The sequence below is a fragment of the Dermacentor albipictus genome, chromosome 2, assembly GCF_038994185.2.
Source record: "Dermacentor albipictus isolate Rhodes 1998 colony chromosome 2, USDA_Dalb.pri_finalv2, whole genome shotgun sequence".
In the NCBI taxonomy this organism is placed as follows: domain Eukaryota; kingdom Metazoa; phylum Arthropoda; class Arachnida; order Ixodida; family Ixodidae; genus Dermacentor; species Dermacentor albipictus.
In genome coordinates, this window is record NC_091822.1 from 32,886,748 (window position 1) to 32,900,525 (window position 13,778).

A 13,778-nucleotide genomic window follows, 5' to 3' on the forward strand; every position below is an offset into this window, starting at 1 on the left:
GTTGACGCTTCTGGAGTACAGCCTGATCCCGACAAAACTCGCGCTGTCCGAGGCTTTCCGGTTCCGAAAACAGCCGCAGACGTTCGAAGTTTCGTCGAGCTTTGCTCGTACTTTCGTCGTTTTGTTCAAGATATTGCGGCAATTGCTAGACCCCTCACTAATCTTTTGAAGAAAGGCGTACAATTTTCGTGGGGTACTGCAGAAGCCGCCGCCTTCTCTCGTCTCGTCACTCTCCTCTCCTCACCACCCATTCTCGCCCGCTTCGGCCCTTAGGCCCCTACAGAATTGCGTACAGATTCCAGTGGTCATGACGTAGGTGCCGTCTTAGCCCAGCGTCAGCGTGGTCAGGATCGCGTTATGGATCATTCGAGCCGCCTCCTCACACCATCGGAGCGCAACTATTCCATTACGGAACGAGAAGGCCTTGCTGTAGTGTGGTCGGTTGCGAAGTTCCGTCGTTACCTCTACGATCGCCCTTTTAGATCGCAGCTCTTTGGCGTCCGTTCCTGGGTTTCGCGTCGTCGTCGGCGTTGTCGTCGGCCTCGTAACCAGCTCCGCCCCCCTTTCATCCCCCCAGCGCTAGCAGCGACCGACTGATACCGCTGGATGCCGCTGACGCCGCTAGAGAGTCAAGATAACGTGACTGCATAGAACACCGTCGCCGCCATGCAGAAAGAGGAGGAAAGGGTCCCCCCCCCCCCCTGTTCTTGTGTGGCGGATAGGGTGCTCTTCAGTTGCCGACGCGCCGGTTATTTCAAGTAGGCCCCGGCACGTCGACGAATACGTGACCACCTTCCAACGGCTAGACCTGGTTCTTAGCGCTGCGGAAGCGAGGGTATCATATTGTTTGTGTCGGCATCGCCGGCGTTGTCCCTGAAACCAACTCCGCAGCTGGGGTTGACTCACTATCGGCGTCAGCGGCATCAGTCAGTCGCTGCTATCTCTTCCCTCCTCCCTTTATCGTGTTGTCCGCTTGCTGCGCGCGCTTCTGCCCCCATCGTTTGCCGCTGGGGTTACACGCCGCCCCCCTCCCCCCTCTTCCTGCGAGTCTCCGGTTGTCAAAGCGCCGGCTCGAACTTAATTCCTTTCTTCGCTCCTCCTCCAATGCAACCCCTGTGCGGTGGCAATCAGAGAGCCAGATCGGTGGCGGCGGATCTGTATATGTGCACCGCCCGAGCCGAAATTGCCGCTGCCGTTCGCCCTGTGCGGTGGCAATCGGAGAGCCAGATCGGTGGCGGCGGATCTGTATATGTGCACCGCCCGAGCCGAAATTGCCGCTGCCGTTCGCCACTGCGAGATTATCTGCCAGTTCTTTCTGAGCCATGAGCGAGACGACCGATGGAAGTCCTCCGTCTGCTGCTGCTGCTGCTGCTGCTAAACGAGCTGCCAGAGCAGAGGCCCAGCGCCGTCGCCGTCAGAAACCAGAGGTGCGTGCCGCCGAAGCAGAAGCTTACCGTCGCCGCCGTCGAGATGATCCAGGAGTACGCGTCGCCGAAGCAGAGGCTAAGCGCCGCCGCCGAGAAGACCCTGCCGTTCGCACCGCCGAAGCGGAGGCTCATCGCAGCCGTCGAGAGCAACCAGCAGTAAGCGAGGCTGAAGCAGAAGCTCATCGCCGCCGCCGAGAAGACCCTGCAGTTCGCGCCGCCGAAGCGGAGGCTCATCGCCGCCGTCGAGAGCAACCAGCAGTAAGCGAGGCTGAAGCAGAAGCTCATCGCAGCCGCCGCGAAGACCCTGCCGTTCGCACCGCCGAATCCTCAATCTATCGAAAAGGTGAAACAGCTTATTTGCTGCGCTCAAATTTCGCATTAGGAAGTAACGTAATCGTCGGTAATTTTTTTTCCGTAGTCACTGACCATCATGCCATCTGCTGGCTGTCATCCCTAAAAGATCCTACAGGCCGGCTGGGTCAATTGGCTTAGAGACTACAAGTATTTTTGTATTCCGTGGTCTACAAGTCTTGTCGCCTGCACCAAGACGCTGACAGCTTGTCACGTTACCCTGATGACGACCTTCACTCCCCCATTGCTACAATTGCTGATTGTGTATTCTCTGTGTCGCAGCTGCTTCATTTCGCCGACGAGCAACGTTGTGACGCCTACATCAGAGAACTCATCGACCGTTTTGAACACCCTCCGACTGACGCCACTCTACGCCTCTTCGTCCCCCGCGACGGTACTCTGTACCGTCGTAACCTTCATCCGGACGGCTCTGAGTTCCTACTTGTCGTACCTAAACACCTCCGCTCAACCGTTCTAGAAGAGCTCCACGACCCACCAACGGCAGGACAACTCGGCGTATCTAGAACCTATGACCGTGTACGTCGCCGTTTTTTCTGGCCGGGCCTTGCCCGTTTCGTAAGACGTTACGTCACCGCTTGTGAACTTTTCCAACGGTGCAAGGAGCCTTCCCAGCCCCCCGTTGGTTACCTGCAGCTACTCGACATGCCTGCCGAGCCCTTCTATCGTGTCAGTTTAGAGCTTCTCGGCCCATTTCCGGAATCTACATCAGGAAAGAAGTGGGTTGCCGTCGCGGAGCACTAGGCGACCCGCTTCGACGTAATCCGCGCTCTTCTGACCAGTTGCGCAACTAATGCTGCGGACTTCCTCCTGCATGATATCATTTTGATTCATGGTGCTCCGCGTGAATTGCTTACAGACCGTGGCCGTACGTTCTTAGCCAAAGTCATTGATGACATCATGCGTGCCTGCTCAATACAGCATAAATTTAGCACCTGCTACCACACTCAAACGAACGGCCTCACTGAGCGTTTGAACCGCGCCCTTGCAGACATGCTATCTAAATACGTTTCAGGCGGCCACCCTGACTGGGACGAAGCTCTACCTTACATTGCATTTGCGTATAACTCTCCCCGTCTCGAAACTGCTGGCTTTTTGCCTTTTTACCTCATGCATGGTCGTGAACCGACGCTACCACTGGACACTGTGCTTCCGTCCACCACAGCTACAACTAGCGCTTATGGCCGTGAAGCTATCGCCCATGCTGACCATGCTAGCCAACTTGCGCGCACTCGTCTTCACGTCTCTCAAGGCAAACAAAAGCAATGCTATGACCTCCGTCACCGTGATGTCCGTTTTGTGCCCGGCACCCTCGTGTTGCTTTGGTCACCATCGCGTAATGTTGGCCTTTGTGAAAAACTGCTTTCCTGCTATACAGGCCCATATCGCGTGCTTCGCCAAGTAACCAATGTCACCTACGAAATCGCTCTAGCCACGCCCACTACGTCCTCCGCTGTGACAACCAGTAACATTGTCCACGTCGCCCGACTCAAACCCTGCAACTTTCCACGCGCCTTGGATATATAACAGCACCGTGACGGCGCTCTTGCCGCCGTGGGGGTAGTATTACAATATCATCGAGCGATGCTCAAGGGACGAGCCGCCGCGAGAACGACGATGAAGTGGGTCTGTGCCCTTGGCGCGGGCGAGTGTCGGCCTGGTGGTCTGGCTCTATTGTAAATACCCTGTATATAGCCTCTTTCATCTGTGTTTTTTCACACGTAACGATATGAACAACAGACATTTCGTGTGGTGTGTAATTTTCGCATGAGCATACACACATCATAAAAAGTTTCCCACCTGACTTGCCCCTTTTGCCGTATTACCAGCGGAATTATTCAGTTAAGTATACTGTCGTATTTCTTTTCTTATAGGTGCGCTACTTGACTCCATATAGCGTGACGAAAGCAGCGCTGGACCACCTGACAAGATGCACGGCGTTTGGTGAGCCTCAGTCGCTGTCAACTTCAGTGCTCTTTTTGAAAAAAAAAATAATCAACGCGAAAAAATACTGGAACGTGATCCTGACAGGTGGTAAAACTAGGAACCAGCCATTTCCGTGTTTGTGCAGACCACAAATTTGCTTTCCTCAAGAGGGCACAAAACACGATTTTTATCGGTCAGCGTCTAGTACCCGTATCGAATGCCAGGTGGTCCGCCACTAATGGCTTTGTTGTTGCATGCGTTGGCACTCATAACATGAAACAAAAGTGGAGCAGAAAATGGTTGCCCCTAAATGTCAATAAAATTAGTGATCAAGACTATCATGTCGCCTGAGTACTATATGGATGCTTTGCATGATATCGTCTAGTCGTTGTAAATGAGGCGTCCGGATGTATTTCCCCTAAACCCTTACAAAATTATTCGCCTTGCTCATTTGAAAAATATGGTTGTCCAATAAAATGTGTATGGCGATGCCTAAGGAGCGTTTCACTTATTACGTTTGGTAGCAAGATGTTTTGTTCATTGGCTCATCCTTAAAAGAAAAATGAAGAAATCGAAATGTCCTGTCGCCATGCCGCCAATAAGCGAGCTGCACATCAAATATAGACGCTCTATACTTCTGCTCTCGACTAGCGTCCCCAAGCGCCTTTTCTTGCATGTCTGCGGCCCTATAACGTAAAACAGTTCCAATCTGTTTATATTCCAATCTACTGACGTCCAATTTACGTATCCGCCGGCGCAATCATCGGGCGGTAACCGACAGCGTTGTTTGAAAAGCGCAATCAAACGCACTTCCCTTTCATCGGAGGTCCCATTTGTTGCTTTCTAGGCAAATAGCATAGCCTACATTCAACACATTTTCTTATAGAATTGGTTGAAAAGAAGCGAAGCGTTTGATGAAATGGAGAGGCGTTCGATAAGTTCGAGCCAAAATAGCTAACCGGATGAAGAGGGAAGTGCCGGCGTCTGCGATTATTCCGCTTCCCCTACTTAGCTTGCGGTGGCTTGTAGAAAATCGCGGCGGTGTGCAACGCAACGCAACGCTAAAAATGCCGCACGAACGTGTCCTCAGCAAATAAGAGCTGACAAAGTGATGTCGCATACGTGCTGAAAGGGCTCGATAATTTTATACTGCCCCAGAAAAATGTTTATTATACGCAACCAAATCCATACTCACTGGACGCTCGGAGTAGCTAGCGGAGACATTCGCGGGCAGCCATCTTCTATTCCATTTGGAACGGGGCAGTCTACGCTTATTGATAAAGAAAATCTGTTTTGTTCGGAATGTTAATGCATCTTTTAACGTGTGCACGCTACTTTGACGCTATGAGTTATCGTGTTTTTTTGACATCGCGTGACTGACAGGCGAAGTGGGCGCATCCCGGAAACGTTTCATAATGCAAGAGTAATACGGCAAAAAAACGCATCGAATCAGAAATGATTCGTTGTCATTCATTCGGTGTAATCACGCATAATCAGTTTGCACACATCATATCAGATGGTGCGTTGTCACCTTTTTCGCGACGTCGCGTAAGAGACTGGAGAAAAGGGGGTGGCCCGAAAAGTTTTCGGCCAATGATAAACGACTGAGTGCAGCATTGGAATCGAAAATATTGGAATAGGTTTACGTTATAGGTCCCCTCCTCCCGTACCGTTACCCCACTGCCGCATCACTGTGTAGTTGCGAGCGCGCCTTTATTTTTTTTTCTCGTCCGTTTTCACATGCGGCTTACTCCCTGTTATCTTATGGCGTGCTGTGCATTGAGCAATTTACCGAAGTCACGTGCCCTAATCTGTGTTGTAAGAAGGGGTGCGGATTGCATAGAGGCATAGGTGTGTCGGGCCTCGAGTCTCTGGCTGGACCACGGAGTAAGACATTTAGGAGGTGAAACTCCCGTCAGCGCGAGCGAGCGCGGGCGACCAGATAAGGTTACCATTGTTGTATGCGCAGACGGGGCCGTATACAGTGACGGCGTCATGCGGCGCGTCGTGCAAGCCGCAGCGAAAAAAACAAAAAATACAGCGCCCGGGCAGGCGGCTCCGGCGCCCTCTCAACGACGGTAATTTCTTTCCAAGCCGCCAGGCGCGGCCAGCACGATATCGCTACGCGGGCTTGTGACCTTTTCTGGTCGCCGCAAACAGTGGAGTTTCCACTCCTAAATGTTTCTTGCTCCGTGGGCTGGACAGGGTACCCTCGTGTGAATGAGCGGGCGAGCTTCTGTTTTAAATTCAAGCTGATATTGCAGCCGCTGAATACTTTTTCCGATGGTATGATCCACTTGCTACGCGTGGCTATTTGCAGGACCGAATCCTAGTACTGGTCCCTTTTAATGAACTGTAACGGTTAGGTTATTCAGGAGGTATTCCAGGTTACGAAGTATTCAGAGACCTGGATTGGGAAGAATTGGGGATAAGAGTTGATGGAGGATGCCTTACTGACTTGCGATTCGCTGATGATATTGCCTTGCTTAGTAACTCAAAGGACCAATTGCAATGCATGCTCACAGACCTGGACAGGCAAAGCAGAATGGTGGGTGCAAAATTTAATCTGCAGAAAACTAAAGTAATGTTTAACAGTCTCGAAAGTGAATAGCAGTTTACGTTAGGTAGCGGGGCACTGTAAATGGTAAGAGAATGCATCTACTTAGGGCAGGTAGTGACCGTGGATCCGGATCCTGAGGCTGAAATAATCAGAAAAATAAGAATGGGCTCGGGTGCGTTTGGCAGGATGCAGGGTGGGTTCTAAGATGATGAACTGCAGGTTGCTATTATCCCCCAAGAGAAAAGTGTATAACAGCTGTGTCTTCTTCTTCATCTTCATCATCATCATCATCATCATCATCATCATCCTGGTTACGCCCACTGCAGGGCAAAGGCCTCTCCCGTATTTCTCCAACAACCCCGGTCATGTACTAATTGTGGCCATGCCGTCCCTGCAAATTTCTTAATCTCATCCGCCCACCTAACTTTCTGCCGCCCCCTGGTACGCTTCCCTTCCCTTGGAATCCAGTCCGTAACCCTTAATGACCATCGGTTATCTTCCCTCCTGATTACATGTCCTGCCCATGCCCATTTCTTTTTCTTGATTTCAACTAAGATGTCATTACCTCGCGTTTGTTCCCTGACCCAATCTGCTCTTTTCTTATCCCTTAACGTTACACCTATCATTCTTCTTTCCATAGCTCGTTGCGCCGTCCTGAATTTGAGTAGAACTCTTTTCGTAAGCCTCCAGGTTTCTGCCCCGTAGGTGAGTACTGGTAAGACACAGCTATTATATACTTTTCTTTTGAGGGATAATGGCAACCTGCTGTTCATGATCTTAGAATGCCTGCCAAACGCACCCCAGCCCATTCTTATTCTCCTGATTATTTCCGTCTCATGATCCGGATCCGCCGTCACTACCTGCCCCAAGTAGGTGTATTCCCTTACGACTTCCAGTGCCTCGCGGCCTATTGTAAATTGCTCTTCTCTTCCGAGACTGTTAAACATTAGTTTTCTGCAGATTAATTTTTAGACACACTCTTCTGCTTTGCCTCTCCAGGTCAGTGAGCATGCATTGCAATTGGTCCCCTGAGTTACTAAGCAAGGCAATATCATCAGCGAATCGCAAGTTACTAAGGTACTCTCCATTAACTTTTATCCCAAATTCTTGCCAATCCAGGTCTCTGAATACCTCCTGTAAGCATGCTGTGAATAGCATTGGAGAGATTGTATCTCCCTGCCTGACGCCTTTCTTTATTGGGATTTTGTTGCTTGCTTTATGGAGGACTACGGTGGCTGTGGAGCCGCTATAGATATCTTTCAGTATTTTTACATACGGCTCGTCTACACCCTGATTCCGTAATGCCTCCATGACTGCTGAGGGTTTGACAGAAGCAAACGCTTTCTCGTAATCAATGAAAGCTATATATAAGGGTTGGTTATATTCCGCACATTTCTCTATCACCTGATTGATAGTGTGAATATGATCTATTGTTGAGTAGCCTTTACGGAATCCTGCCTGGTCCTTTGCTTGACAGAAGTCTAAGGTGAATGAAGGGAAAATGAGACATCCACCCGTTCGTAGCAATTGCTACAAAGGAAACCCATACGGGTTCCTCGAAAGAAAAGCCTCATAGTTGAAGAAAAATTCGTCCTGGTCCGGGGCGCGAACCCGGGACCACCGCCTTTCCGGGGCAGCCGCTCTACCATCTGAGCTAACCAGGCGGCTAGCAGATGGCAGGGCGAAGTCGAATTTGTCGACAACACGAAGCAAACGCAAGAGTTTGACGTAGTAGTTCTGCGGAAACCCGCAAGGTGGAGAGTCTCATTTTCCCTTCATTCATTACTTCTCTCCACCTTGCGGGTTTCCGCAGAACTACTACGTCAAACTCTTGCGTTTGCTTCGTGTTGTCGACAAATTCGACTTCGCCCTGCCATCTGCTAGCCGTCTGGTTAGCTCAGATGGTAGAGCGGCTGCCCCGGAAAGGCGGTGGTCCCGGGGTCGAGTCCCGGACCAGGACGAATTTTTCTTCAACTATGAGGCTTTTCTTTCGAGGAACCCGTATGGGTTTCCTTTGTAGCAATTGCTACGAACGGGTGGATGTCTCATTTTCCCTTCATTCATTACTTCTCTCCACCTTGCGGGTTTCCGCAGAACTACTACGTCAAACTCTTGCGTTTGCTTCGTGTTGTCGACAAATTCGACTTCGCCCTGCCATCTGCTAGCCGCCTGGTTAGCTCAGATGGTAGAGCGGCTGCCCCGGAAAGGCGGTGGTCCCGAGTTCGAGTCCCGGACCAGGACGAATTTTTCTTCAACTATGAGGCTTTTCTTTCGAGGAACCCGTATGGGTTTCCTTTGTAGCAATTGCTACGAACGGGTGGATGTCTCATTTTCCCTTCATTCATGACTTCTCTCCACCTTGCGGGTTTCTTTTCCGCAGAACTACTACGTCAAGTCTAAGGTGTTCCTGATTCTATTTGCGATTACCTTATTAAATAGTTTGTAGGCAACGGACAGTAAGCTGATCGGTCTATAATTTTTCAAGTCTTCGGCGTCTCCTTTCTTATGAATTTGGATTATGTTAGCGTTCTTCCAAGACTCCGGTACGCTCGAGGTCATGAGGCATTGTGTATACAGGGTGGCCAGTTTCTCTAGAACAATCTGTCCACCATCCTTCAACAAATCTGCTGTTACCTGATCCTCCCCAGCTGCCTTCCCTCTTTGCATATCTCCCAAGGCTTTCTTTACTTCTTCCGGCATTATCTTTGGGATTTCGAATTCCTCTAGACTATTTTCCCTTCCATTATCGTCGTGGGTGCCACTGGTACTGTATTAATCTCTGTAGAACTCCTCAGGCACTTGAACTATCTCATCCATATTAGTAATCATATTGCCGGCTTTGTCTCTTAACGCATACATCTCATTCTTGCCGATTCCTAGTTTATTCTTCACTGTTTTTAGGCTTCCTCCGATCCTGAGAGCATGTTCAATTCTATCCATATTATACTTCCTTATGTCAGCTGTCTTACGCTTGTTGATTAACTTCGAAAGTTCTGCCAGTTCTATTCTGGCTGTAGGGTTAGAGGCTTTCATACATTGGCGTTTCTTGATCAGATCTTTCGTCTCCTGCGATAGTTTGCTGGTATCCTGCCTAATGGAGTTACCACCGACTTCCATTGCACACTCCTTAATGATGCCCACAAGATTGTCGTCCGTTGTTTCAACACTAAGGTCCTCTTCCTGAGTTAAAGCTGTATACCTGTTCTGTAGCTTGATCTGGAATTCTTCTATTTTCCCTCTTACCGCTAACTCAATAATTGGCTTTTTATGTACTAGTTTCTTCCGTTCTCTCCTCAGGTCTAGGCTAATTCGACTTCTTACCATCCTGTGGTCACTGCAGCGCACTTTGCCGAGCACGTCCACATCTTGTATGATGCCAGGGTTAGCGCAGAGTATGAAGTCTATTTCATTTCTAGTCTCGCCGTTCGGGCTCCTCCACGTCGACTTTCGGCTATCCCCCTTGCGGAAGAAGGTATTCATTATTCTCATATTATTCTGTTCCGCAAACTCTACTAATAACTCTCCCCTGCTATTCCTAGCGCATATGCCATATTCCCCCACTGCCTTGTCTCCAGCCTGCTTCTTGCCTACCTTCGCATTAAAGTCGCCCATTAATATAGTGTATTTAGTTTTCACTCTACCCATCGCCGATTCCACGTCTTCATAGACTGTGTCTTACCAGTACTCAACTACGTGGCAGGAACCTGGAGGCTTACGAAAAAGGGTCAACTTAAATTGAGGACGACGCAATGAGCTATGGAAAGAAGAATGATGGGTGTAACGTTAAGGGATACGAAAAGAGCACCTTGGTTGAGGGAACAAACGCTAGTTAATGACATCTTAGTTGAAATTAAGAAAAAGAAATGGGCATGGGCAGCTTATGTAATGAGGAGGGAAGATAACCGAAGGTCATTAAGGATTACGAACTGGATTCCAAGAGAAGGAAAGTGTAGCAGGGGACGGCAGAAAGTTAGGTTGACGAATTAGGTTAAACCGTTTGCACGGACGACATGGCCACGATTAGCACATGACCGGGGTATTTAAAGAAGTACGGGAGAGGCATTTGCGCTGCAGTGGGCTGGTGATGATGATGACGATGATGAATGGTTAGGTTCATGTTTTAGCTCTGCAATTGAGGTGCTTCCGCAGTGTGAGAACGCAACAAAGCCATATGCAAAGTAGAAAACGCACAAACAGCACTTTTTATTAACCAACATCAAACAGTGCTGAGAGAAACGCTCTATAAATCAGTTTACTGAAGGGGCAACAGAATTCAAGCGGGAACAAAGAGCATGCAACCAACTGTACGGGCTTAAATCATTTGGGTTCGACGCCGTCGTGATAATGACGTGGTTGATATTGTTCTGAACAAAACATTGAAGAAAAAGAAATGTGAAGATTCCACGCATTGTGGGAAGCTATTATGCCAAGCATTCTGTCGGTACCTGTGTATCCAGCATTGTTTGGCTTTGCGCAATACCGTGCCATGTTGATGAATGTGTTCCTACAGATTGAATAGCTGTGTCTGTGGCTCGCTAGGATACGTGTTTGTGAAGACAGTGGTGTGACGACACAACCAGCTTGTAGACAGGCCGTTCGACGTGCGCCTGTGACACGGAGATCATTGGGTAGTGTACGAACATAAGCGATCCAAATACGGATTGTGACCTCATCAGCAACTAGGTTTTACACAATTTTACGTGTTTCACGTAAAATTGTGTAAATTTATCTGTTTCACGTGGTTTATGTTTAAACGATGATGCCGTTTGTACTTCGGCAAAGAAGGGCTAAAACTTGATTAACTTCGTAAATCATGAAATCCGTACAACGCCGCGGAGTTTTTAGTAGCGTACCGCAGAAGCTTCAGCCATCGCGCTAGCTATTAAAACTAAGGACGCTCTGGGACAATCGTCGATAACTCTTACAGATTCCCAAGTCGCATGTAGACAATTACTCACCGGGAGGCTACCACACAGCACCTCTCACCTAAGAGGATCCAACGTAACGCAGAAACACATGATCATCTAGTGCCCGTGTCACGCAGGACTCGAGGGCAATGAGAGAGTGGATGGCGCAGCTCGTGCTTTTGTCAACCGAGCGGCCGACCACTCTGACGAAAACCCCTTTTTACCACGAGACATCCTTGAGCACCAGCGGTGCGAGCGAAGAAAGTACAGTCCACCACACGCTAACCTATCCAGGCAGGACTCTTATGACTGGCGGTGAATACAGACGCACACATTTCCAAACCTTTATTTGAAAAATGCCATTCACCCAACACTGTAGAGCGCTCGCTGTCCTTGGTGCGGAGGCCGCCCAACTCTCGCCCACATTATGTGGGACTGCCAGAACAGGCCACCCAAAATTAATACACCAAAAATAGCCGGCAAACTTTCCGGAAGGGAGCAGTGGGAGACTTGGCTCGCCAGTGAGGATCGGAAGATGCAACTAGCGCTCCTCGACCAAGCGCGGCGGACCGCTCAAGCCCGTGCGGCCCTGGACTAGGGGCTGCACCCACTCGCTTTCTGCAATTGTTTTTCTTTTAAATAAATGTTTTGATATATATATCTCTGCCGTCAGCACAGTGATGTCTGCTTTCGTATCAATAACTTAATAGCCACCCACCTACATGCATGTAAGTTTCCACTGCTTAAATATCATCACAAAAACCGGGCCCAGATATTACGGCAATAGAATTTATTCCCGCATTGCATAGATACGAGAATAGATGGTAGACTTTGTCTAATGACACCAAACTTGACAGGAAATTCTCTAACAGTAAGAAACTTTGACAATTTCAAATGTTTAGGCTTGTTGTTTTTACAACTCCCCTGAAAAAAATATTTACTACATGAGCGCCCAAACGGAAGAAGTAGAGCCTGCAAGCGTGGGAAAACTTACCGTGAACGTACAACACAGCTAGGGACGCAGAAAACAGATGATATCACTGACCAACTTTGGTTCATAATCATTGATGGATTCCGCATTACTTGCAACTACGTCACCGCGAATTAACTTTGACGACACTTAAATCCCTGTAGTGTTTAAATAGCCTGCGCCAGCACAACTTGCTCGAGCTTATGCGCCTATGTAAGCAATAACAATATTAAGGCACAAAAGCATTGTAGTATTTTTTCCCGCACTGGTGCATGCCTAAATCAATCACGAGGTAAAGCTACCCTGCACGCTTTTTTCTAGCGTCAGCAACAAGCAAGCACCTCTCATGCTTAGAATACTAGTTGCGGCATCCCAGCCGTTCGCCTGGGACAGTACGTTCGGTTGTTTACCAAGGGCAACCCGACGAGCTCATATCAGCATCATTATTTTACTAAGACTACTGCCCATTTATGACAAAATTTTCTACTTGCATCAGCAACATCGACGCAAATGAGATTTTAAAAATAAACATTTGTTTTCTTTTGGCGCACAGCGGAAGTTCACACCTCTGCTGCTATTGTACACGCACGTCTCTTTTCGACTGCAGCGCTGGTTTTTATGGTGGTGGGCATCGTAAGCTTCCTGGTCTTACAAACGTTTTCAGCTTTGTGAATGCGCATTTTTAAAATCTTTCTTGTGCCATAATTTGCTCATAAGTTTCTTTGTGAATTCTGGCCGTCTTTCCTACAACCTATGAAATCCGCAATGTTTTGTTTTATGTCCCTTTCGCATTTCCTAGCTTGTGTTTCAGTGCGGTGATTATTATTCACGATTCTAGAAAATAGGGCGTTTCTTTGTTTCAAAAACTCTTCTTGCGTAACATTCGCAAAACTAAGAGTCTTGGATTTCTCTTTCAAGTTCCGATACACGTGTGCTGTTCATCTATGCTCCGCATTTCTCTTTGCTCGAAGCCGATGTAATCGATAATATCGGTAATGAATTTAGGCTATGTACAGTTATAGACGAGAAACTGCAATCGTCATCATATAGCTTTCCCTCTCTTTCAGAGAACGCGCAATATGGTGTACGGGTGAACGCGATCAAGTAAGTGAAATGAAACTACGCTTTCGTGCATATACCAAAGATATGGGAGTCAAAATGTGGTCCATATTGCTACGAAACAGCCACCACAGTGTGGCTGCGCTGAAGAGGAGTAAGACGACGTGGACCCGCTTGTTATAGCGTCGCCATTTTGGCCTTCTGTTAGCTTACTCTAAATATATTGTGTATAGCATTCGGCTACATCTACACGTAACATTAATTTGGTGGAGGTGGACGTTCCCCTAGCCGGCATGGAGCATCGCAGCGGTCGCAACGGCGACAGTACAACTTCGGCTCCTGCTGGCGGCACTTCATCTACCTAACCGTCTCCGCCTGCAGCCTCGACCTACGTCACCGTTACCCCCTCTCGGGATCCTGGTGTTTTCAACGCGGTCGGCAGTCCTGATGTTGACGACTGGCTCTGCTTATACGAACGTGTCAGCACCAGTCACAGCTGGGATCCGACTATCATGCTAGCGAACGTTCTTTTCTACCTCGACGGAGCTTCCCTTGAATGG

The 13,778-nt window shown here is 48.7% G+C and overlaps 1 protein-coding gene across 2 annotated transcripts in view; it reads left to right on the plus strand.

The window, feature by feature from the left end:
* The window catches only part of LOC135916613 (cyclohexanol dehydrogenase-like), a 61,237-nt gene that overhangs the window by 6,495 nt on the left and 40,964 nt on the right, over positions 1–13,778 (plus strand). The window contains exons 2-3 of one of the 2 annotated variants that reach the window (XR_010568986.1): positions 3,671–3,740; positions 13,227–13,263. Coding sequence is in view for 1 of the 2 variants with exons in the window: in XM_065450042.1 (XP_065306114.1) it covers positions 3,727–3,740 (14 nt within the window). In the remaining variant the exon portion in view is untranslated. The remainder of the gene's footprint in view (positions 1–3,670; positions 3,741–13,226; positions 13,264–13,778) is intronic. The other variant, XM_065450042.1, reaches the window with a different exon arrangement.